Genomic DNA, 25242 nt, shown 5'->3' on the forward strand with positions numbered 1-25242 from the left:
GTCTCCCCAAACCTTCGTCCCCTCACTTTAAATAGGTGACCTCTGGTATTGGTATTTGCTGCCCTAGGAAAAAGATGCTGCTGGTCCCATCGATGCTCCTCACGATCGTATATACTTTTTGTTCACCTCTCGTTCTTCATCACTCTAAAGAGAAATCCCCTTGATGGCTCAATTGTTATTCATAGATTGGTTCTCCAATCCAGGCAATGACTCCTCTGCCCCCTCTCTACATCCTTCCTGTGATGAGGCGACCAGAACTGAACACAATCCTCCAACTTCACCAGAGTTTTACAGAGTGCTGCAACATGACCTCAAGGCTCTTGAACTCAACCCTCCAGCTAATGAAGGCCAGCACCCCATATCCCTTTGGAACCACCCCATAAACGTACACAGTTGTTCACCTACTGACACCTGGTGTCTCTGTGACCTGGGCAGTGAGGAGGGGCCTACTGCCCTGTTAGCATCCCCTAGTTGGGGTTCAACCCCCCTGTAACCAACACAGAGCTCTCCCTCAAAGAGGAATGTGGACTCTGTCATCTGTTTGGGCTGTATTCCTGGGCATTCTACTCAGTGACTCAAGGCTCTTTTGCACTGATCGCCATGACTGGTTGCCCGACACATCCATCCCAAGGGGGCCCACCTCCTCTCAACTAATCAGAATGCTCCTTCCAATTCACGTCCACCAATCAACCACCAGTCTGGGGGTGGCTGGAGTCTTTCCCATGGGGGTTGTGGGTCAAGTAAGAGGAGGGTGTTGGCAGCCTGGGTGGGCTGCAGGCCTCCCACCTCAGCAAGCTCCTGTGCTAATGGCCCTGCTCTCCATCTTTGCTGCAGTTGACTTTGGGGTGAGTGCACAGTTGGATCGCACTGTGGGCAGGAGGAACACGTTTATCGGCACGCCGTATTGGATGGCGCCTGAGGTCATTGCGTGTGACGAGAACCCAGACGCCACCTACGACTTCAAGGTGGGCGTAGAATGGATTGAGGCATCAAACCCCCCTTTCCTGCTCTCATTCCCTCATTCCCCCTTCCCTATCCCCTTCCCTGTTGGCCCTCCTCTTCTCCCTCCCTGCCGTGTTCCCCTTTCCCCTCCCCGCCCTCACTCCCTCATTCCCCTTCCTCCTGCCTTGTTTTCCCTTGGCTCCCCCCCCTCTCCCACTCTGCCCTGTTTTCCCCTCCCCATCTCCTTGTTCCCCCTTCCCCTTCTCCCTCTGCCCTTGTTCCCCATCCCCCTCCCTTGCTCCCCCTCCCTTGCTCCCCCTCTCTTGCTCCCCCTTCCCTCCCTTGCTCCCCCTTCCCTCCCCTCTTCCACCTCATTCCCCTTCCTCCTGCCTCGTTTCCCCAATCCCGGCGTTACTGCACCTCAGTTTCACTGCTGTGGTCTTCCTTCCCTACAGATTTCTCCCCCATCCCGCCCACCATTCCACACCTGACCTCCAACCACCTCTGCCCCCCCCCCCCCACCCACAGTGACCCCACTTGACGATCTGCTTCTTTTGCCCTCCTTGCCCACTTCACCGGCCATTTTCTTCTCACAGTTTGGACATCCGTTCTTCTTCCGGCCACACTGCCATCTTGGGGCGGCGGGGGGGGGGGCAGTCATTTTCCTGGGTGGCGAGGGAGCCTTGGTGTTTCTGCAGTTAAACCTTGTTCCTGTCTTGTGTTGACAGAGTGACTTGTGGTCCCTTGGGATCACGGCAATGGAGATGGCAGAAGGAGCTCCACGTAAGTCTCTCTCCTCCTCCTAGCTCTCTGTGCGGCTCCAAATCCGCTCTCCAGATTGTCCCTGAATTTGGTCATTCAGTCAGTGATGAAAACAATCAGCATGTTGGCCTATGTTCTGAGAGGTTTTGAAGATAGAAGCAGGAAGATCTGATTGTTCTTGTACGACTCGAGTACTATGCCCAATTTTGGTTCCCTCCAGTTCAAGCCCCCAGTTTTGATCCATCCCCTGCTGAGTAGTAACGTGGGTTTTTTTTTGCCCCATAAAAATCAAAGCTCAGGATTGAGATTGTAGCCCCCCTTCACCCATTTGAAGGGGCTACTCCTCAAATTCAGCCCCACACTCCTGATCTACGCCGGAAGGGGGCCAGGCGTTCGGTCGATCTCTTTGTGTGGTTGCTGTTAGGGATGGTGAAAATGGCCATTCACAGGTCGAGGTGGCGGGCGGTCAAGGGGGTGGGGAGAGCTGGCTGCCTGCCTGTCTTTCAGGGTTACATCTGGGCCCGTGCGGTGTTGGAGCGGGAACATGCAGTGTCCGAGGGGACAGTGGCTGAGTTCTGGGAACAATGGCCCCCCCAGGGGATCGCGTGTGTGGTAGATGATGAAAATTGTGTTTTAATTTGATGTGTAATGGAGAGGAGCTTCTCACGGATTTGTTGCCTCATGTTATGGTGGTTTTTGGTTTTAGTTGTAGCTCCGTGTGTGTTTTGTGTTTGTAATGTTGTAGTTTGAATAAAGTTTGTGTGTTTTTTTTAAAAAAAGAATGATCTGGATGTTTTGGAGGTCCAAAACAATGGGACACGATGTCAGGGTAAGGGGTCAACTGTTCTGCACAGCACTTTGACAGACCCTGTATTGCTCACAGTCTCAGGAGAAGGGGGAAGCCATTGATGTCGGACATGAGGAGAAATGTCTTCACTCAGAGAGTTGGGGACATGTGAAATTCCCTGCCACAGAAAGCTGTTGAGGCCGGTTCATTAGATGTGTACAGAAGGGAGTTAGATGTGGTCATTAAGGCTAAAGGGGTCCAGGGGTGAGAGACAAAGGGACACGAGATTGAGGTCGATGATCATCCATGATGGTGTTGAATGGTGAGACAGGCTCAATGGGCTGAATGGCTCCTAATTTCTTTGTGTCAGCATTAATATCATTGGTGCTATTCGGCTGCCAGGATTTGGGATTGGGATTAAAACTGGGACTCTCTCCCTGGACCTCAGCCTGAAGCTGCTTCATCAGAATCTCTGTCGACAATGCTTTGGATCACTGTAACCTCTCTCTGCAGCTCCATCCCATTTCCCTGAAGCCTCTTGCAATGTTGTGAAAAAGCAGTTGGATGAATGCATGTTGTTGCTATAGTTTCAGTGAGAACCATAGAACCATTATTCTGCCTGGTCTCACTGACCTGCGCACAGTCCATAACACTCCAATCCTCTTGCATCCATAGATCATTGATATAGATGACAAACAACAATGGTCCCAGCACCGATCCCTGAGGCCCAGCACTCATCACAGGCCTCCAGTCTGAGAAGTAATCATCCATCACTACTCTCTATCTTCTCCCATCCAGCCATTGTTGAGTCCAGTTCACCACCTCACCATGAATAACAAGTGACTAATCTTCCCGACTAACCTCCCATATGGGACCTTGTTAAAGGCCTTCCTAAAGTCCACGTAGACAACACTTTCCTGGTAACCTCTTTGAAAAATGATTGGTTAAACATGACTTACCACACACGAAGCCATGTTGACCATCCCTAATCAGGCCTCCTATCTCTCCAAATACTTGTACATAGATTTAGTTATTTGACTACCTCTTGTCATTAACCCTTGGAAATCCCCAACGATCACGGAGGGTCTGGTTGCATTACTACACTTGTATCCAAAGACCAGGGAAATCGAGAAGAACTAACCATGCCGTCCATTTTACAGCATCCAAATAACTTCCCTGATGTAAACTAAGGTATAAATGGAGGAAATCTGCTGTCACTATCACCAATACCTTCACTCACCAAATCATTGCCCAGAGATGGACACACCATTCATGTGGCATTAGAGTGGACAGTAACACATTCCCAGCGCAGATACTGAAACATTGTCCAGTACCTCTCGTTCTTACCCACTCACTTATATTCTCTCTTCTGCTCTCTCTCCCCCTTTCTCCAACTCTTTTTCTTATCCCTCGCCTCTCTCCCCCTCCCTCTCATCTTCTCTCCTGCCCTCTCTGTCATCTTACCGCTCATTCTATCTCCCTCCTTCACGCCATTCTCCCCCCTTTCTAACCTCTCCCGTCCTCTCTCCCCTCCCGTCCTCTCTCCCCTCCCGTCCTCTCTCCCCTCCCGTCCTCTCTCCCCCTCCCGTCCTCTCTCCCCCTCCCGTCCTCTCTCCCCCTCCCGTCCTCTCTCCCCCTCCCGTCCTCTCTCCCCCTCCCGTCCTCTCTCCCCCTCCCGTCCTCTCTCCCCCCCTCCCGTCCTCTCTCCCCCCCTCCCGTCCTCTCTCCCCCTCCCGTCCTCTCTCCCCCTCCCGTCCTCTCTCCCCCTCCCGTCCTCTCTCCCCCTCCCGTCCTCTCTCCCCCTCCCGTCCTCTCTCCCCCTCCTGTCCTCTCTCCCCTCCCGTCCTCTCTCCCCTCCTGTCCTCTTTCCCCCTCCCGTCCTCTTTCCCCCTCCCGTCCTCTTTCCCCCTCCTGTCCTCTCTCCCCCTCCTGTCCTCTCTCCCCTCCCGTCCTCTTTCCCCCTCCTGTCCTCTCTCCCCCTCCGCCCTCTCTCCCCTCCGCCCTCTCTCCCCTCCGCCCTCTCTCCCCTCCGCCCTCTCTCCCCTCCGCCCTCGCTCCCCTCCGCCCTCGCTCCCCTCCGCCCTCGCTCCCCTCCGCCCTCGCTCCCCTCCGCCCTCGCTCCCCTCCGCCCTCGCTCCCCTCCGCCCTCGCTCCCCTCCGCCCTCGCTCCCCTCCGCCCTCGCTCCCCTCCGCCCTCGCTCCCCTCCGCCCTCGCTCCCCTCCGCCCTCTCTCCCCTCCGCCCTCTCTCCCCTCCGCCCTCTCTCCCCTCCGCCCTCTCTCCCCTCCGCCCTCTCTCCCCTCCGCCCTCTCTCCCCTCCGCCCTCTCTCCCCTCCGCCCTCTCTCCCCTCCGCCCTCTCTCCCCTCCGCCCTCTCTCCCCTCCGCCCTCTCTCCCCTCCGCCCTCTCTCCCCTCCGCCCTCTCTCCCCTCCCACCCTCTCTTCCCTCCTCCTGCCATCTTCCCCTTCTTTCTCTCCCCTTTTCTCCCCCCTTCTTCCCCCCTTCTCCCCTTCCCCCTTCCCCCTTCTCCCCTTCCCCCTTCTCCCCTTCCCCCTTCTCCCCTTCCCCCTTCTCCCCTTCCCCCTTCTCCCCTTCTCTCCCACCCCCTATCTTTCCCATACTCATTCTCCCACAGCTCTGTGTGACATGCATCCGATGAGGGCTCTCTTCCTCATCCCGAGGAACCCACCTCCGCGATTGAAGTCCAAGAAGTGGTGAGTACCACCGGCAGTGGTGCCAGGGATGGGTGAAGATAGACCTTGCCAAAACTCAGCATCCCAACAGTTCTGCAGTAAAGGTAGAGATTGGAGAGCTGTGAATGTAAACCACACAACTCAGGGGTCTGCAGCCCAGGTGGACTGGCATCGGTGCCCATGACTGGGGAAGGGGTAATGGCATTTAAACAATGGTTGTAGGAACAGCGTGGATTTGCAAAGGGGATGTTGTGTCTGACTGACACATCAGAACTGCAGGGTGAAGATTAGAGGAGGGTAAATGATGAGATGTGGAGTATCTGGATGGGTCTTCCCTTCACTTTGTGTGGAAGTTATCCTGTGGGTTGGGGGGACGGTTAACAGGGAGCTGGGTGAGCACTGGATGGGCAGAAGGAGGAAGGGTATGGAGGAGGGGTGATAGAGAGGGTAGAGCAGTAGCGCTGTCACAGATGAGAAGGCCTGAGGAGCCTGTTGCAGAATAATCCTGGGATTAGTTGATGGTGATCCAGTGGGGGCTGAGTTTCTGGATGGTCGCTGGTAAGGGGAGGGGGCAGTGGTGGAGAGTCATGGGCTGGTGACAGGATATCCCACCTCCACCTTGGTCTCTCCCAACCCCACCCCCCCCCCGTCCCCGTGTACCCAGGTCGAAGAAGTTTGTCTCATTCATCGAGGGGTGCCTGGTGAAGAACCACAGCCAGAGGCCTGCCACGGACCAGCTGCTGAAACATCCCTTCATCCGAGACCAGGCCAACGAGAGGCAGGTCCGCATCCAGCTGAAGGACCACATCGACAGGACGAAGAAACGGAGGGGCGAGAAAGGTGGGGGCTGCAACCAAGAACCCTGCCCTGGCTCCAAACCCACATTCCCCCTCATCAGCCCCATCTCCAAACCCTCAATCCCCCTTGACCCAGACCATCCGCATCTCTTTTATGATCCCAATGCACCCGGGCACTCTGCCTGGACTGCCTCCACCTCCCTCGCTCACTACAAGACCCCTCATCCCACGTCTCTCTCCCCCTCATCCCACGTCCTTCCCCCTCAACCCCACATCTCTAGTCCCTCATCTCCACCCCATTGCCTTTCACCTCCCTCTGGGTCCAGCCATGATAACCTCAACCTCCCAGATCCGGACACAATAACATTGACCTCTTGGTGCCAGCCGCGTGAACTGTGACCTCTGGGGCCAACCACGTGAACCTTGACCTCTGGGCCCAACTGCATGAACCCTGACCTCTGGGACTGGCCACAATAACCTTGACCTTCCTGACTCCTCAGATGAGACAGAGTACGAGTACAGTGGCAGCGAGGAAGAGGAGGATGATGGAGATGTTGGAGAACCAAGGTAAAGGATCTTGGGCAGGAGGGAGGCGGGGGGGGGAGCTCGGGAGCAGAAGGACCTGGTGGGTGAACTAGGGAGCCAGGGGAGTGGGGGCCAATGGGGCAGTGAGAAGGGCAGGGAGCCAAAGGCATGGAGAACATTGGTGGGCAGGGAGGTGGGAGCTGATGGTGGTCTGCCAGCAACCACCCAATCTTAAAACCAAAGTTACAAACAGATGCACCCAGAAAGGACATGGAAAGGATTCATCTGGATGTTAACTTGACTGTAAAAATGCAAAGCTGGAGAAACTCAGCCAGTCAAACAGTGTCCTTTATGTAGATACATAACCAACGTTTCGAGCTTGAGGCTTTTGTTGAAGGGCTCAAGCCCGAAACATTAGTTATGTATCACCATCTTTACATGGAGGGCAGTGGGTTTATGGAATGAGCTGTCAGTGGAAGTGGTGGAGGTGGGAACAGTGATTAAAAGACATTTGGCCAGGTCCATAGATAGGAAAGGCACAGAGGAAGATGGGTCAAACATTGGCAAGTGGGGCCAGCAGAGATGTTGTGGAATGAGCTGCCAGTTGATTTTGACATTTAACCGAAGATTGGATAGGTACATAGATGTGCATGGTGTGGTGCAGATCAGTGGGACTTGGCAAAATAATAGTTTGGCTCAGACAAGTAGGGTCGAAGAGCCTGATTCTGAGTTGTAGTGTTCTGTAGTTCTAACAAAGCTTCAGCAGCTATGGAACATGGAGGTGGTCAGGGCATGAACAATGAAAGTGTAGGAGATATTTTGACAGGCACATGGAAAGGTAAGGAGAGAGGGATGTGGATGGAGGGAGGAGGTGGGCCAGCATGGAGGAGTTGGTCCCAAGGCCTGCTGCATGGCCCCGTGTATCTCGTTGGGCCAGAGAAGGATGTGGCGGGTGGTTTAACCCCTGCATTCCCATGCTTTGCCAGCTCCATCGTGAACTTGCCCGGTGAGTCGACCCTCCGGAGAGACTTCCTGCGCCTGCAGCTGGCCAACAAGGAGCGGTCGGAGGCCCTGCGCCGACAGCAGCAGCAGGAGCAGCAGCGGGAGAACGAGGAGCACAAGCGGCAACTGCTGGCCGAGCGGCAGAAACGCATCGAGGAGCAGAGGGAGCAGCGGCGGAGACTGGAGGAGGTGAGGGGCAGAGGGAGAAGGCAGGCAGCAGGACCTGGGGGAACCCCGGCCGCTCCTCACATTGGCCATTCTGCCCCTGGGCTGCAGCAAGGTACAATCATAGCTTTAGATACTATGAAAAGGCCCTTCGGCCTTTCTGACCAGCTTGGCATTCGAGGCCAGTCTTGTTGCCTGCATCTTGTCTACGTCCTTCGAGACTCTTGTCATCCATTAATCTATCCATATCTCTGGAAGGTGTTCATTGTCCCAAGTTCCGCACTTCCCTCTGGCAGCTCGTTCCAGACATGGACCCTCTCCCCCCCAGTGAAAAAGTTGCTCATCAGCTCCCTCCCCCCCTCCCCGAGTGAAAACGTTGCTCGTCAGCTCCCTCTTGAATCTCTCCCCCTCACCTTAAATCTATGCTCCCTAGTTCTGGGATCATCTACACTGGCTAATAGCCCGAACTTTTCATTTATCTATGACTGTGATTTTATAAACCTCCATCAGATCAGCCCCCACCCTCCTGAACTGTCAAGAAGAAATTTTTAAATGACCAACCTTCTCGATACATGTGCACAGTTAACTTACAACCCCGATACGTTTTAGGGTGGGAGGAAACTGGAGCCCCTGGGGAAAACCCATGCAGGTCACAGGGTGGTGGGGTGGGGGTGGGGGTGGGGGGAATGTACAAACTGCTGACAGACAGCAGCGGATTCAAGCCCAGGTTACTGGTGCTGTAATAGTGTTTCGCTATCTGGGTCACCCAGCCTATCCAACCTTTCCATATAAGTCAACTCCCCACAACCCACCCCCCACCCTGTACCGGCCGACAACATCCTGGTGCATCTCCTCTGTGCCCTTTCTAATTCACTGTTCTTCCTGGAGCTGGGCAACCAGGACTGCCCACGGTGTTCTCCTAGCGTCCGTCGGGTGGGTGGCTGTCTGCGTGACAGGGCTGCTTCTTAATTTGTTCACACTCGGAGTTGTCGTCCAGATGTCTGTGAATCTGCCTTCTCAGATACTTGCCGCTCCTTGTGGTGTGGAAGGACATCCTTCAGCCAATGGAACCTCACGTACAATCTGAAGTCTGAATCGTTTCTCCGCCCCCACCCCCACCCCCCCATCCCGTACTCCTTATCCAGATTTGACCCCTCACCCACACTTTGGGGCAGTTTATAGGACAGCAGTGGTGTCTTATTGATGCAGAGAACATCAAGAAAGGAATAAATTGATAGCTGCAGGGAGGTTGTTTCCACTGACAAATGAGACCACTTCTCATGGACACAGCCTCAAGGTTCAGGGGGTAGATGTAAGATAGAGCTGAGGATCTGCTTCTCCCAGAGAGAAGTGAATGTGTGGAGTCTGCCCGAGGAAGCAGTGGAGGCTGCCTCACTAAATATATTTAGGACACAGAATGGAGGGTTGTAGGGAACAGGCAGGTCGGTGGAGCTGGGCCCATGGCCAGATCAGCCGTAATGTCACAGTATGACAGATCAGACACGATGGGCCGACTCCTGTTCCTGTATCTGATGTTCTTGTGTGGGAGCGCCTGGGGGAAACCCACTGGGAGAACATGCAAACACCACATGGGGCAGCGCCCGAGGTCAGCATCAAAACCGGGTTACTGGAGCTGTGAGACGGCAACCACACCTGATGCGCCACTGTTGCACCCTCAAGCACCGTCACATGGCAACTTGTCTGGTGGTTGTCGTGTTGCCCCGTGGGATCTTCCTGTACCCAATTCAGCTGCCATGTTTTCTGCATGGCATCATGCTGGGCGGTGGGATCTCCGGAGATCGGGTGAGGGGGAGGGGCACTAGCTCCCCTTCAGGAATGGGAGGAGGAGGCTATTCATCCTCTTCATCCTTCATCCCCTGGGACAGTGTTGGCTCCCATTTTCCCTCGACCTCAGTTCCATTTCCCACAATCCCCTGCCCTTCATCTTGTTCCTCAACCATACTTGCATTCTAACTAAAATCAAATTTTGTTTTCATTCTTTCTATTCATGGGATCTACCTCAAGGCCAGGAGGCAGTTCAGCCCATCAATCCTGTGCTAGCTTGATGACCAGCACCCCTACTCCTGGCTCTCACTATTTTGGTGCGTTCTCCTATGGAACCAAGTGGCTGGTTGCCATGTGGATGATCCTGTTCTGTCCTCTTCCACCAACTCTCAAACCACAGCAGGTTACACCAACTTGCCGTTTTCACAAAAATTCTTACCTCATTTGTTTGCTGGTGTCTCAGGGTCCAGTCACATTTAAGTTGATGGTCCTCTGCCCTGAATACAGTGAGAGTGCCTTTTCCAGGTAGCCCAGCTGGTCATAGAGACGCAGAGCATGAAAATAGGCCCTTTGGCCCAATGTGCCCGTGCCAACCAAAATGTCCAATCCACTCTAGTCCCAACAGCCTGCATTTGACCCATATCCTTCCATACCCGTCCAATCCATGGTTCGGCAGCATTCTCCATCCAGGAACCAGCTGAAATCTATCCAAAACTTCCAGTCCTGGTCTCTTGGCCTTCCCACCATTCCATCACAGCCAGAAATACCTTCACCTGCATGGGGCCCAGTCTCAGGAACTACCTCCCTGAACCAACTCCCTCTCCTTCTCCAAGAGTTTCCTTGAAGACAGTGCCTTTTTACATGATTGGCCATTCCCCCATATTAAACGCGCTCAATGAATGCACAAGTTGTTTTTGGTTGAGGGGCTGTGGGGAAGGATGAGCAGCACAGAATGTGCTGGAGAATCTCAGCAGGTCACACAGCTTTAATGGGAAATAAAAGCCTGATATTTCAGGCCTGACCCCTTCATCAGGAGGGTTGAAAATCAGGTAAATGCTAGGGTGGGGGTGGGGGGAATGGGAGGAATGTAAGCTAATAGATGTAAAAGGTGTGTACACGTGGGAGGTAGAAGAGAAGATGAGAAGTGATAGGAGGAGAGTGCAGAGGGGTAAGAAAGGTCTGATCAAAGAAAGGGCAGGGGTGGAGAGGTGGAGGAAACAAGACAGAGGGATGAGGGAAAGAGAGATACTGAGGGAGGATGGTGATGGAAATTGGAGAAATTGTTATTGATGATGTCGGGGTGGAGAGAACCCAAATGGAATCCAAGGTGCTGTTCCTCCAATTTGTGGGTAGCCTCAGTTTGGCAGTGCAGGGACAGACATGCCAGTGTGGCAGGGGAATAAAAATGGTCAGCCACTGGGAGTTCCCTGCTGTTACAGTGGAAAGAGCAAAGGTCCTCAGTGAAGTGACCTTCCAGTCTGCGTCCAGTCTCCCCGAGGTAGAGGAGGGCACAGCGGGAGCACTGGATGCAGTAGATGACCGCTTGAAGATTCACAGGTGAAGTGCTGCTTTCTTGATAGTGTGCTCATTGTCCCAGCAACAACGGAGAGAGCGAGAGTTTCGGAAGCAGCAGGAACGGGAGCAGAGACGACGCTTTGAGGAGATGGAGAGACAGCAGCGAGAAGAGGAGAGGCGCAAGGCAGAGAGGGAGCAGGTGAGTGAGTGCAGGGGCTGATGCCCTGCTTGGTCTGGTTACCTCCATCTCCCCATCCGCTGCTCTGTCCAGCATTTTATAAAGTACACTGACTGGTTCCATCTCAGCCTGGTTTGGAGACTCGAGTGCCCAGGAATGCAGGAGCCTGTAGAATGTGGCAAACTCAGCTAAGTCCATCACGGGCACCCACCTCCTGTCCATTGAAGACATCAACAGGAGGTGTTGCCTCAAGAAGGCAGTCAACATCGTAAAGGGCCCCCATCACCTTAGTCACAGTATCTTCTCACTGCTCCCTTCGGGCAGAAGGTACAGAAGCCTGAAGACCAGCACCTCTGTGTTCCAGAACATTTTTTTATCCAACAGCTATCAGCCTTCCCAACTCCATAACCCTCACCATAACCTACTCTGGGACTGCCTCAGGGTTTACCTGCACCACTGAGACATCGCTATTTTTCTTGCACTAACTGCAGCTGTGAATATTTATCTATCTTCCCCTCTTTATATTTATTATCCCTTTCTTTGTCTTCACTCTTTGCAATAATTGAAATTTTGACGATTGTAGTCGGTGCACCCTGCCTACCTGTGTGGCTGCAGTGAATTGACAATAACCTCTCACTTGTGGGCTTGTAGGTTAATTGGGGTATTTGGGCTCAGGGGCCGGAAGGGCCTGTTACCATGCTGAGTGTCTACATTTATAAATTTGAGCAGCCCCACGTCAGTGCTCCATTCTTGTGCAGGTAATTCTGGGATATGTAGTTCACTGGCGTTCACTGTTTCAGAATGTGATCTTGTTCAGTAGAGATGTGATTTAAAAACACAGAAATGCTGGAGGAACTCAGTATGTCTTGCAGTGCCTGTAGGAAGGGCTCAGCCCCGAAATGTCGGTGATGTATCTTTACTCCCCCCGCCCCCCCCAACCCTCACCATGGACGTTGCGAGACCTGCTGGGCTCCTCCAGCATTTTTGTGTTTTTACTACAATCACAGCGTCTGCAGACTTTTGTGTTTCTCTTCAGTAGAGGATGCGAATTTTACTGGGGAGAAGAACTAGTGGGATCATTTCTGCCCTGTGCCAATCTTACGATCTTTGAGATGATTGGCCAAAGGATTAGAGGTTCCCCTTCCTGACAGATCATCTCTCAGGATGAAGTCGTGGTCAGAGGAGAGCAGGTCGATGTACCTGTAGGGTGAGCGGAATGGAGCACAGTGTGCTGGAGAAACCAGCAGGTCACACAGCCTCAATAGGAAGTAAAGGGGAAACTGATGGGCCTAAGCCCTTCATCAGGAATCACAAAAAAAGGCAGGTGTCTGAATAAAAGGAAGAAGGGAGGGTGGAGCACAAGCTGACAGGTAAGAGGTGAAAACAGGTGAGAGGGAAGGTGAGAAGTGATAGGGAGAGGGGACAGAGGGTTAAGAAGGATGGGCTCCAATAGGAGAGGAACGGGAAGGGGGTGGGGATCTGGTGGAAAGGAGTCAGAGGGAGAGGGATAGAGAGGGACTGGGGGAAGGAGTTAACAGAAATTGGAGGTCGGTCTACGCCACCTGGTTGGAGAGATTGTGCTGAGATAGAAAACGAAGCGTTGTTCCTCCATTTTGCAGGAGGCCAAGTTTGGCAGTGCTGGGCTGAGGGGGTGATGTTGAAGTTTGACCAGGTTCACCTGGCGAGGGATCAACTGGGTTGGGTGGAGTGGGATTTACGGTAGAGTGTCTCAATCCTTGGTGCTCCCTGCCCTTGGCTCTGTTGTTTCTGAACCATTCCTGTTTTCTCTTTGTATCTCTCGCTCGCTTTCTCTCGCTCTCTCCTCCGATGCCTGCAGGAGTACATAAGACGGCAGTTAGAGGAGGAACAGAGGCAGTTAGAGATCTTGCAGCACCAGCTACTGCAGGAGCAAGCACTTCTACTGGTAAATGCAGCTTGGCCTCACTCCCCTCCCTCATTTCCCCTCCCCAGCTCTCTCCCCACTTCTTCCCCTCTTCTCCCCTTGTCCTACACCCTAAGCCCCTCCCCATCCCTGCCCCTCCTCACTTCCCTCTGTCATTTCTACCCTTCACGCCTCCCCTCCTCTTTGATCCCTCTTCCCTTCCCCTTCTCCCTTCCCTCCCTCCTTCAAGTCCCTTTCATTGCTTCCCTTCTTCCATCCCTCGCGTCCTCACCCTCCCCCTCTCATCTCTCCTGCCCACTGTTCCCAGTGCTAACCTGTGCCTGTGTTTATGTACAATTTGTGTTTTGTGTTTACGGGAACTCACTCGGTTACCTGACCCCATTGACTTACTTTTGAAGCTTTGAGAAGGTCACTCCCTTTTCCCACATTTTGCGTTGCTGGTTTTAGTCTTTTAGACCAGAAATATTGAAGGTGATTCCATCTCCCACTTTTCATTCTTTTTCATACGCAGAGTCTGACCCTGAGAGTGTGTGATAGGATAGTGTGGAGGGAGATTCACTCGGTGTCTGACCCCAAGAGTGTGTGATGGGACGGTGCGGAGGGAGCTTCACTCTGTGTCTGACCCTGGGAGAGTGCGATGGAATGGTGTGGAGGGAGCTTCACTCTGTGTCTGACTCCGGGAGTGTGTGATGGGACGTTGTGGAGGGAGATTCACTCAGAGTCTGACCCCACGAATGTGTGATGGGACGGTGCGGAGGGAGCTTCACTCTGTGTCTGACCCCAGGAGTGTGCGATGGGATGGTGCGGAGGGAGCTTCACTCTGTGTCTGACCCCGAGAGTGTGTGATGGGACGGTGCGGAGGGAGCTTCACTCTGTGTCTGACCCCGGGAGTGTGTGATGGGACGTTGTGGAGGGAGATTCACTCAGAGTCTGACCCCACGAATGTGTGATGGGACGGTGCGGAGGGAGCTTCACTCTGTGTCTGACCCCGGGAGTGTGCGATGGGATGGTGTGGAGGGAGCTTCACTCTGTGTCTGACCCCGAGAGTGTGTGATGGGACGGTGCGGAGGGAGCTTCACTCTGTGTCTGACCCCGGGAGTGTGCGATGGGATGGTGTGGAGGGAGCTTCACTCTGTGTCTGACCCCGAGAGTGTGTGATGGGACGGTGCGGAGGGAGCTTCACTCTGTGTCTGACCCCGGGAGTGTGCGATGGGATGGTGTGGAGGGAGCTTCACTCTGTGTCTGACCCCGAGAGTGTGTGATGGGACGGTGAGGAGGGAGCTTCACTCTGTGTCTGAACCATCAAAAGTTCCTTCTATGAGAACCCCTTTTTCAGACCCCATTTACCAATCAATGGGTTCTCATGCCTTCTCTCTGACTGAAAGAAAATCTGCACAGAATGCCCTGAATCTGAATCCTGCTGCTGGGAGTTCAGGGGTTTTGGGTGGGAGAGGCAGTGAGTGCCGTCACTCCGGGGTACTTCCCCAGTCGTGGAGTAGCCGTTGGCTGGAGGGGTGATGCCTTGTCCTGTCTCTGTCCAGGAGTACAAGCGGAAGCAGCTAGAGGAGCAGCGGCAGGCAGAGCGCCTGCAGAGACAGCTGCAGCAGGAACGCGCCTACCTGGTGTCCCTGCAGCAGCAGCAGGTAGACTCTCGGACCGGGGAGAAGAAGGCGCTCTACCACTACAAGGACAGCCTCAGCGTCAACGAGAAGCCGGCCTGGGCCAAGGAGGTATGCACTGTGGAGAGTCTGAGGCCCTGGGTCTGCCTCTGGGGACCTGGTGGGGTCTGGCGTCACCTGGCTGGTCCTGGGCATCAACTCCATGTGATGATGGTCTGATGGTAACCATCCAGCACCCTCTGTGTGTCCTGAAGCCATGTCCTCACAAGACCAGTTCTGAAGCCCCTCAGGATGGCCCTGGTGGTCACCTCATGCCCATGTTCTCTCTTCCCTCCCTTCTACCTACGTTTTCCACTGCTTCCTCATCCTCTCACCCCTCTCCTCCTCCCTCCCTCCACCTCTTTACCACTTTTCTCTGCTTGCTCTATCCCTCTCCGCTACGCCCTCTCTCTCTCCAATTACCCCTTCTTTCTTTTCCATTTCTCTCCTTTCCCCTCTCCCTTTCTCCCTCTTTCAACTTTCTCCCCTCTCTTTCTTTCTCTCTTTTTGACCCCTCTCTCCTTTCCCTGTCTATCTTCTTTCTCTCTCCCTTTATTTTCATTTTCTTTCTCTTTCTCTCTCATTTCCCTCTCTCCCTTTCTTCTCTCCCCTCTACTACTGATGGGAGGAGTTACATTGCATGGAAACAGGCCCTTTGTCCCTCCATGTCCATGCTGACCCCATTGGCCACGTTGGGCTGTGCTATGTCAGGTACCGGGCCTAGAGACAGTGTTCACACCAGCTGGAATTTCCTGGGCCATGAATGAGTCCCTCCGCTGGAGCCTCTGCCAGTCTGTGTGCTCCTGATGATATGATTGGGATGGGGGTGGGTTGGCCACGGCTAACTGCCCCAGCCACCATCCCTTGGGGGAAGGAATTGGCAAAGTGCCCATTCACCGAATTGCAGGAGTATGTGATGCCCTGACCAGAACCGTTAGACCAACCAGGTGTGTGGAAGTTACGCTCGGCATTGGGAGGCTCCAACCCATACTGGGAGGTGAGTGTAGAAGGAAACGCATCCACCATCTAGGAATAATGGTACATCGTTCCCTGAAGGGGAAGTGACATGAGGATAGGGTGGTGAAGAAAGCTTATGGCATGTTGGCCTTTATAAATCAGAGCATTGAGTCCAAGAGCTGGGATGTTATGTTAAAATTGTACAGGGCATTGGTGTGGCCAAACTTGGAGTACTGTGTACAGCTTTGGTCACCAAAGTATAGGAAAGATATCAACAAATTGGAGAGAGTTCAGAGATGATTTGCTAGAATGTTGCCAGGGTTACTGAGTCTGAGTTATCGGGAAAGGTTAAATAAGTTTGGTCTTTATTCTTTGGCACCTAGAAGGTTAAGAGGGGATTTGATTAAGATGTTTAAGATTATTAGGGGTATACACAGAGTGGATGTGGAGAGGCTTTTTCCTTTAAGGAAGGGGGAGATACAAACAAGAGGACACGAGTTGAGAGTTGGGGAAAAAGTTTAAAGGAAGCATGAAGGGGGACTTCTTTATTCAGAGAGTGGTGGGTGTGTTTAACGAGCTTCCAGATGAAGCGGCGGAGGCAGGCTCGATATTAGCATTTAAGGAGAAGTTGGATACATATACGGACGGGAAAGGAATGGAGGGTTAACGGGTTGAGTGTAGGTCAGTGGGGTTAGGTGGGAGAAAGTGTTCAGCATGGACTAGAAGGGCCAATTTGGCCTGTTTCTGTGCTGTCATTATTATATGGTTATATGCATATTTAGTGAAAAAACGCCTGGTGGGCTACGATGCTATAAGATGTCGCGGTGAAATTATACCATTCGGCCCATCGATGGCTGATTTATCATTTTGACCCCATTCTCCTGCCTTCTCTTCATAATGCTATTACAGTGCCAGCGACCCAGGTTCGAATCCCCCGCTGTCTAAGGAGTTTGTACGTTCTCCCCGTGTCTATGTGGGTATCCTCCGGGCGCTCTGCTTTCGTCCCACCGTTCAAAATGTAGGGGGTTTGTAGGTTAATTGGGAGGCACGGGCTCATGGGCCAGAAGGGCCTGTTACTGTGTAGATTTAACTATTGATTCCCTTTCTAATGCAGAACTTTATTGAGAAATCTTTGGGTAAGTATGTGGATGGGAGGGGAATGGTCCGGGGACTAGTCAATGGGACCAGGTGGTTAGGCACTGACTAGGTGGGCCACAGGGCCTGAGTGTGTGCTGGATATGGTTCCATCTTGCATTTGCCCACGGCCGTCCGCGGCTGCTGGTTTTGTGGGCCATGGTAAATGAGTGCTCCTTTCCTCCTGATCCAGGTTCAGAAGCGATCACACAGTAATTCTCCACAGCGCATAAGCATGCCGGAGCCGCTGAACGCCCGCTCAACCTCATGCCATGAGATTGCCAGGGCCGTGCCTCACCCTGGCCAGTACGTCGCACCTCCCCGTTTGGTGCCTTCTGAGCCCAGCCAAGCTCGAGCCACCCCACGCCCTTCTGACAAGCCGCGAGCCACACAGAAAGGCTGGAGCAAGCTGCCAAAGCCACGGAAGCGGGCGCCAGACAAACGCAGGGGGTCACCGGCATTTGCGTTCAGCTTTGGACTCAATGGAATGGTGAAAACGAATGTAAACAGCTCCAGTGAAAATCTCAGGCGGCTAGATGAATACATCTTACCGATGCATTATGGAGGGGTGGTTAGGAAGAGGAAGCCAGGCATCAGATGCAAGGGTCACCTCGACTACGACTTCACGATGAAGCCCGGTGGGGTGGTGGAGAAGCGGCTCAGGATCCCCACCATCAAGGTGGTCACTGAGCGGGGGGTACCCGCTCCCAGTGATGGATGGTCATCGCAGGAGGAGATGGGCTCGCTCTCGCCTCCCTCTCCCCACTGCCAGCTCAAGGGCTTTCTCTCCAGATCATGCCCCAGTTCCATCCACGATCTGAGGCCCAGTGACGCTAACTTTGCTCTCTCCACCGACCATCATCCTGCCCCATACAGCCGGTCCCTCGCTGTCAGCTCACCTGACCTCAACGACCTCCCTTCCCCACCTGACCAAGGCTTCAAGTCCACACTCAATGTTCCCTGCAGCTTGCCTATTCCCATTCGCCAAGGGCCAACACCTCCTGTGTCTGACCCTCCCTTCAGCCTGTCCCAGTCCCCAGAGTCCTGGTACAGCTCAGAAGGCAGTCTGGACCGTGGCATTGACCAGGATGCCGGCCTTTCCCTGTCCCACCCCGAGTGTGCTTTCAGGTGGATGCAGCAGGATGAGCTGCAGTTCAGAGGGCGATCCCACTCATACACCAGTTCTCGACAGAGCCCTCGGCACCGGCAGAGGAACAACCACCAGCCCACCACCCCCACTTCCAGTAGGTCCAGCATCCCTGGCCCATGGTCACTGCCGGTCCCTGGCCCATGGCCCCAGCACCGTGCTCCTGTCCATCAGGGTCACCCTGTTGAGGGGCAACCTCTCCTGTCGACTTCCTCTGCACAGTTGCTGGGTTACTGTGCCCAGAATATCTCACAGACCTGCTCTCCAAAGAACTCGCACGCATAACAATTGCAGTCTCTCACCTTCCTTCTCTCTTCTCTCTCCATCTCCCTCTCACTATCTCTCTCCCTTCCTCACCCTCCCCTACACCTCCCACCCTCCCCTACACCTCCCCACCCTCCCCTACACCTCCCCACCCTCCCCTACACCTCCCCACCCTCCCCGGCCTCCCCTACACCTTCCCGCCCTCCCCTACACCTTCCCGCCCTCCCCTACACCTCCTCGCCCTCCCTGCCCTCCCCTACATCACCCCGTCCTCCCCTACTCCACCCGCCCTCCTACACCTCCCCGCCCTCCCTCCCTTTCCCCTTGCTCCCTTCTCCTCCACTTTCCTCGTCTCTCCCCTCTCTCTCTCCCCCCTCTCTTCCACCTCTCTCTCTCCCACCTCTCTCCCTCTCTCTCTCCCTCTCCCCCCTCTCTCTCTCCCCTTCTCTCTCCCCTCTCCCTCCCCCCCTTTCTCTCTCTCTCTCTCTCTCACTCACACCCCCCCTCCCTCCCCTCTTTCCTCCTCTCCCCTTGTTTGGTGAGAGATAGATCTACCCCTCCTCACTGCAGGTCTGGTCCTTCTGTGAGGAGGGGGCTGCCTCTGTAGCTGTTCCCTGGGCATCAAGCCCACCTCGCTCCTATACCATGTGAACTCATGGGCTGGGAGGTATGGAGATGGCAGAGAAGTAGATATCCGTCCTTGAGTCCTGCAGCCCTCTGACCTGCCACACAAACCTACTTGCATGGCATGCCTCTCTTCATTCTCCCACCCCCCAAACACCCCATGGTTCATGCCCCCCACCAACACACCATGGGCAATAGCTTCAGACTTAACCCATTGACCCATGGGTGTGGGATCAGAGATCAGCATGGAACCACAAGACCGATGCCAACTCAGCAACTGTCCTTGCCTTGATCTTCCTTGACCCCCGATCCCCACGGAACTTGTTCTAGTCCTCCAGGATCAATCTCAGCACGGCCCCCCCAACCCCGCCCCTCGTACCTCTGTTCTGCAGAGATCCCTCTCAGTATGGACTGACGGCCACGGGTAAATGCACCTTCCGTGTATTTGTATTCCCAACTGGATTCTAACCAAGACTACGAGGAGTGCACACCTCCCCTTGCCATCCGATCTTTCGAGGAACGAGGCTCTTAAATTAAGCCAAGGGAACCTGCTATCCAAAGAGAAAAGTTCGAACTTCATTCAGTTTATGGATGCTAATTTGGAAAGGGGTTATGTACACTAGTGCGGCCTGTGGCAGCAAGCTCCCATAGGAGACCAGCAGGGTGGAGTTGGGTCACATCATGGATGTATTCAGCGGAAATATACCTCCTGAAGATCAGTAGACAGTGTTGCCCACCAGTTTGGTTTTGATCCCTACCTTTGCTTCCTCCCAGAACCAACAGCAGAAGCTGTTTGGGAGAGGCTTTCAGTAAATGGCAGGGCTCTCAGGGCACTGATGTACAGAGGGCAGCTGAGGTGCAGGTCTATAGTTCCAAGGAAGAGGCCACACAAGTAGAGAGGGTGGTAACAAAAGCTCATGACCTGCTTGCCTTCAAAAGTCAGGGCACTGAGTATCAAAGTCGGGAAGTCACCTTGCAGCTATGGTCTAAACGTTCCGGCTATTGGGGGAAGTTCTGGTGTCTGTTCCAGGAAGGGTGAGGGGGGTGCAGAAGACCTCTACCAGGTTGCCTGGATTGGAGAAGGTGAACTCCTGGGTGGCTTTGGAGTGATACACAAAAGTCTGCAGATTGTAATAAAAGCACAGAAATGCTGGATGAACTTTGCCAGTCTTGCTGCGTCAAAAGGAGGTAAAGATACATGACCAATATTTCGGGCCTGAGCCATTTTTCAAGGCTTTGATTGGAGGCTGGGGGTATTGATGGGGTGACCAGTCAGTACTTATCCCCAGCTGGAAATGTCAAACACAGGAAGTCTCTGGAGTACCTTTTTCAGAGTGTTTTGTGTTAGAGTCGGATTGTGATGTGGAGAAAGACAGTGAGGCAAGCTTCCACTGACGAGATGCTGCTTCCCAGGCAGGGAGGGGCCAGTGGTAACTACTGGTACACTTGGCAGATACCTCAGAACTGTTTGCTGGCTGAGCCTTTTCAACCGCTGAAGGTTTGCAGCCCTGCAGCCAGTTAGTGAACTGGATGGAGGTTTATAACAATTCACTCATTCTGAAGTCTCAGGTCTAGCTCCTGAGGGCAGGTTTATTTATTTAAGAAGCAGGCATGAGAGATGGCAGGGACTGGAATCTGAACCTTAAGAACCCTAACTGCTGAAGGAACAGCAGGTCTGTGGAGGAGATTGGACAGTCAACATCTCAGATCGACAGCAGGCGGTATTAGGACGGAACGGTTAATGTAGTAGTTAACTATTAGAGCACCAGCAACTCAGGTTCGAATCCCGCCCTGTCAATAAGGAGCTGTGTCTGCCTGGGTTTTTCCTGGGAGCTCTGGTTTCGTCCCACCCTTCAAAACATACAGGGGTGGGGGGATTGGAGGTCAATTGGGGTGTAATTGGGCAGCATGGGCCTGTGGGCCTTTTACCATGCTCTACGTCTAAATTGCAGTGTTAAAGAGGGGATGGGGAGGGGTCAGCAGGTGAATTTACACTGATGCACTGAACTTGATCTCCCTGGCTGCTGGTGTGGAATTTATACTCAGATCATGTTTTTAATGTTATGTCCACGTTGCTGAACATTAGTTGCTGGCCTATAGGTGCATCTGGGAGAACTGTCCTGTTCCTGGGGCAGGTGTCATCGTGTCCCTGTGCCCATATAAGCTACTTCAAGGGAACCTTATGATTATATGGCGATAAACGCCATCCACAAATTGCTTTTGAACCTGTCTACTGATCTTCAGCCTGTTGTATGTAACTATATTTCCTGAGGTATTTGTGTATCTTGCCCTGTTCATGTTGTATTCCTGCATTGGAGAACTCACCATAGGAGACAGAGCTTTGGGGACAACAGGTTGGCGTTGACACCATTCCTCTGCAGGCACACTGCCCTGATGCTGAGTCAGATGGAAGGCTTTTCTGGTGTGCACCAACCTGGATCAGTTGGAACACGACAATGTTTGTAAAGCACCTGAACACAGAGCAAAGTTTGCCATGGGGCATCCAGGCTAGCATTCCACTACCTCGTCTCGTCAGGAGGTATTAAGACAGGGCACCTGGATGCCAGTCAAAGGGGGAGGATAACTTTCCTGCAGAGAGGCACCTTGGTGGAGATGGAGAGACCTCATCAGCCAGGCAGCTGAGACATGGTCAGCAGTGGTGCAGTAATGACATCTGGGAACATGGAGAGATGTGGGAAGCTACAAGATTGAAGAAGGTGACAAGGATCAGGAAGACTGGAGCTAGGTTTAGCTGGAAGATTAGAGCTTCAAGAACTTTGAATTATGTCGATTGGTTTTCTTTGAAGAGCTAAGTTGTGGATTTTATAAATGAATATTCCCCCTTGGATGGAGCGGATGCAACAAAGTGCATAACTGATGTCTTCATTGGATCTTGAAACTCTGGAACAAGGTGGAGATAAACAAGGTGGAGATAAACAAGGTACTGCATTTTATGCAGCACCTCTCCCTAACCTCTGATCTCTCCACCAGGAAGGTCAAGGCCCTAGGTTTAGGGGACACACTTCCTGCAGGTTCCCCTCCAAATTACACCCCATCCTGACTTGGAGTGTACCTCCAGTCCTTCATCGTCAGGGGCTCTGAACCCTGGAACATCCTCCCCAGCCAAACAGTGGGAGCCCCTTCACCAAAAAGGACCACAATGGTTCAAGGAGACGACTTTCTCCCGAGGGAGTCAGGGATGAACAATAAATGCTGGCCTTCCCGGCAATATCAACCTTGGGAGATGGGTTGCTTTAAGAATGATTTGAGATGGAGAAAAGAATGAGGTAGAGCAGGTAGTAGTTCTGGTTGGATTGTTCAGGGAAATGAATGGAATCAGTGGCCATGTTGAGAATTTCCATCCGTTTAGTCCTGCATCTCAGACTAGACCTGACCTCATGACCACGTAATGTGGTTTATTTAATGATGCTCCAGGATGGCTTGTGTTCTGTGCTCTAGAAATGCTGTTGTTTTATCCCTGAGGCAACTCTCAACCTTCCTGGGTGCCAACTGATATTTTCTAGATCTAAAGTAGCAACAGAAACTCTTAGATCTACACAAACTCACCCACTTCAAACGCATATTGACCTTGCTGCCATTCTCAGCACTAAAGGCTGGTCCCGCTGTTGCATCCGAGGAGAGATGGCACTGACACTAACTCCTTGCTTGGGGAGGGAAGTGGTGGCTGAGCCTTGTCAGTTTGGTGCACATGCTTCCAGGTGGTGGCCTGCTGGGAGAGATTGGAACTTCCTGACCTCACTGTTTGAGAATGAAGACAAGGGAAGGCTTTTCTTAGCTCAGAAGCACGGAGGTCGAAGCAGGCCATGCCCTTAGCCGAGGTGTTTGGCCGACTCAAGGGTCATCTGGCAAAAGCGGCAGGGGCACTCTGTTTTGGAGATGGCCCTGGATTGTTCCATGCTAAAATTTGGTGAGATTTCTGGTGGATTTTGAACCACCTGTAGCATGGAAGATCTCACCTTGCAGCTGATCTTTACTCTTCTTCTGCTCTCTAGGTGCCAAAGGCTGTGGTGTTTGGGCTGCTCTCTCGCTCCTCGATTGGTTCCTCAGGATCTGGGAATGCTTGCCAGAAGCTGTTGAGAATTGGTAACCATTGTTGACGGACATGAGAGTTCCTCGCATTTATTGGGATTACAACTCTCACTTTGCAATTAAAAGAAACGGTCCCTTCACCACGGATCCTGGCAGTGGGAGACAGCTGAAAGTAGAACCCAGGGTGATGAGCGGAGCCACTAATCTCCTTCAAACTAACCCTTGTTCAAATAAGAGATCCCACACCACAGGAAGGAGGTGAAGGCTTTGGAGAGGGCGCAGAAAAGATTCACTAGGGTGTTGGCAGTATTGGAGGGGGTGAGCTGTAAGGAGAGATGGGTGAAACCTTTACCGTGGTGGTTAGCGCAACGCCATTACCACGCCAGCGACCTAGGTTTCAATCTGGCAGTATCTGTAGGGAGTTTGTAAATCCTCCCCGTGTCTGCATGTGTTTCCCTCCCACCATCCACAAAATTTTCAGTTAGTTGGGTGTAATTGGGCGGCACGGGTTTAAATGGTCAGAATCCTCTTCTACCCTGCTGTAAGTAACATGTTTTAGATTTGGGTTGTTTTCTCTGGGACATTGGAGTCTGAGGAGAGACTGAGAGAGGTTTATAAAATTGCAAGAGGCTTTGGAATCTTTTACCCATAGTGAAAAATCAAATGCTATAACATGGTGCCAGGCAAATTGTGCTTAATGGTGAATCTCTGTCTGTGGGGTAGATGAAAGGAAAATTCATTTTTTGTTCTGTTACATGACAATGAAAAGGAATCTTGAATTTTGAATCTGTTTTTAAGATTTGGTCATACAGCACAATACCAGGCCGTTTTGGCCCACGCTGCCCAATTACTCCCAATTAACCTACACTCCTTGGTACATTTCAACATTTCAAACGGTGGGAGAGAACTGGAGTCCACAGGAAAATCACACGCACACATGGGGAGAACGTGCAAACTCTGTACAGTCAGTGTGGGATTCGAACCCCAGTCCCGATTGCTGACACCATAACAGCGTTGCGCCAACCGTGCCACCCACATCTTGGCATTGGTTTAAGGTGAGAGGGAGGACATTTACCTGCAAAGTTTTGACACGGGGAGTGGTGGGTGCCTGGAGTAGTGAAGCAGATAAGATAGCATTTAGACCCACACATGAACAGGCAGGGGGTGGGGGGGGATTGGGACCATGTACAGGCAGGGGGATCAGTTTAAACTGGCATTGTGTGTGGCACAAACGTGGGCCAAAGGGCTTACTCTGCTGCCCTCGTCTGTGTTCAATTCTGGGTGTGCCATTCCAGATGAGGGGGCAAGGAGGCCAGTCCAAGGATGCTGCAAAAAACCATAAATCATTCAGATTGGGGACATTAAGAAACAAAGTTTGAAATTCTTCCATTTAACATTCATTCATGTCCAGTCTCTGTGGAAATGTGATTCTGACCAGCTTCTGACAAGTTACTACCATGTATTAATCACCTTTGCTGCCTCGGTTACCAATCAGTCTTGAGTACACTACCTTCTGGCCATCTGCAACACACAGCGTGCAGCCCAAACCAGAACCTCCCCCTCACAGACCTCCTGGAAGTGTCCGCAGAGACGTGGAGACCTTTGGGTCCACAGCACCTGTCAACCTCCCTGAACTGCCCCAGATAACCCATCAATTAGCTTGGATTCTCTGCCTCCAAAGCAACCTCCCCCCTCCCTTTGACCATGGAGGTGAGCAGCTCGAGCTGAGCTAACATGGCTTGTTGTCAGAAGGCGGGCGTGTGAACAGGCAGGTTGAGCTGCCGGAGACTGATCCCACTGACATGTGAGGAGAGGGGAGCCCCCTTCTTGGATGGATGAACCTGGACCATCACGCAGAAATGCATGGATTGACTAGGTTCAATCCCAGTTCAGTGACGCGCTGCCCCACTCCCCCACCCCACCCCCGAACTCCAGGCACTCTCTGGATCTGTGTTGAGTTCTGTTTTGGGATGGCTTGTGTGTTGAAGATGGTGCAGCATTGGAAGAGATGCTGCCTTGAAGTCACTAACTCTAGTTTGTCCATGTCCCCACCCTCCCAGGTGGAAGAGCGCTCCAAGTTAAACCGCCAGAGCTCTCCAGCCATGCCGCACAAGATGGGGAACAGGATGTCGGACCCCAGCATGCCCCCACGCTCCGAGTCTTTCAGCAACAGTGGAGTGCAGTTGGCGCGGACTCCTGCTGTCCACGAGACAGTTGAGTTTCAGGTGAGGTCCTGCACCCTCAACACAAGGTCAGGGCCCGAAGGATTAAATCCTTGCAGCTCTGCAACATTTCCAGAAGTTGCTCCACTTGCCTTGAGCTTTGCTGCAGAAGCCATTTGACCCATCTGCTCCA

The 25242-nt window shown here is 52.9% G+C and overlaps 1 protein-coding gene across 12 annotated transcripts in view; it reads left to right on the forward strand.

Moving 5' to 3' along the window:
• Positions 1–25242, forward strand: part of LOC138742753 (TRAF2 and NCK-interacting protein kinase-like) — a 111134-nt gene that overhangs the window by 44274 nt on the left and 41618 nt on the right. For 6 of the 12 annotated variants that reach the window (XM_069897588.1, XM_069897597.1, XM_069897586.1 and 3 more), the window contains 11 exons: positions 835–965; positions 1671–1725; positions 5126–5204; positions 5848–6023; positions 6481–6547; positions 7492–7696; positions 11055–11171; positions 12988–13074; positions 14595–14783; positions 16996–17304; positions 24948–25112. In XM_069897588.1, the coding sequence (XP_069753689.1) occupies positions 835–965; positions 1671–1725; positions 5126–5204; positions 5848–6023; positions 6481–6547; positions 7492–7696; positions 11055–11171; positions 12988–13074; positions 14595–14783; positions 16996–17304; positions 24948–25112 (1580 nt within the window). The remainder of the gene's footprint in view (positions 1–834; positions 966–1670; positions 1726–5125; positions 5205–5847; positions 6024–6480; positions 6548–7491; positions 7697–11054; positions 11172–12987; positions 13075–14594; positions 14784–16995; positions 17305–24947; positions 25113–25242) is intronic. The other 6 variants (XM_069897591.1, XM_069897589.1, XM_069897594.1 and 3 more) reach the window with 3 other exon arrangements.

This window comes from Narcine bancroftii, chromosome 9, assembly GCF_036971445.1.
Source record: "Narcine bancroftii isolate sNarBan1 chromosome 9, sNarBan1.hap1, whole genome shotgun sequence".
Lineage (NCBI taxonomy): Eukaryota > Metazoa > Chordata > Chondrichthyes > Torpediniformes > Narcinidae > Narcine > Narcine bancroftii.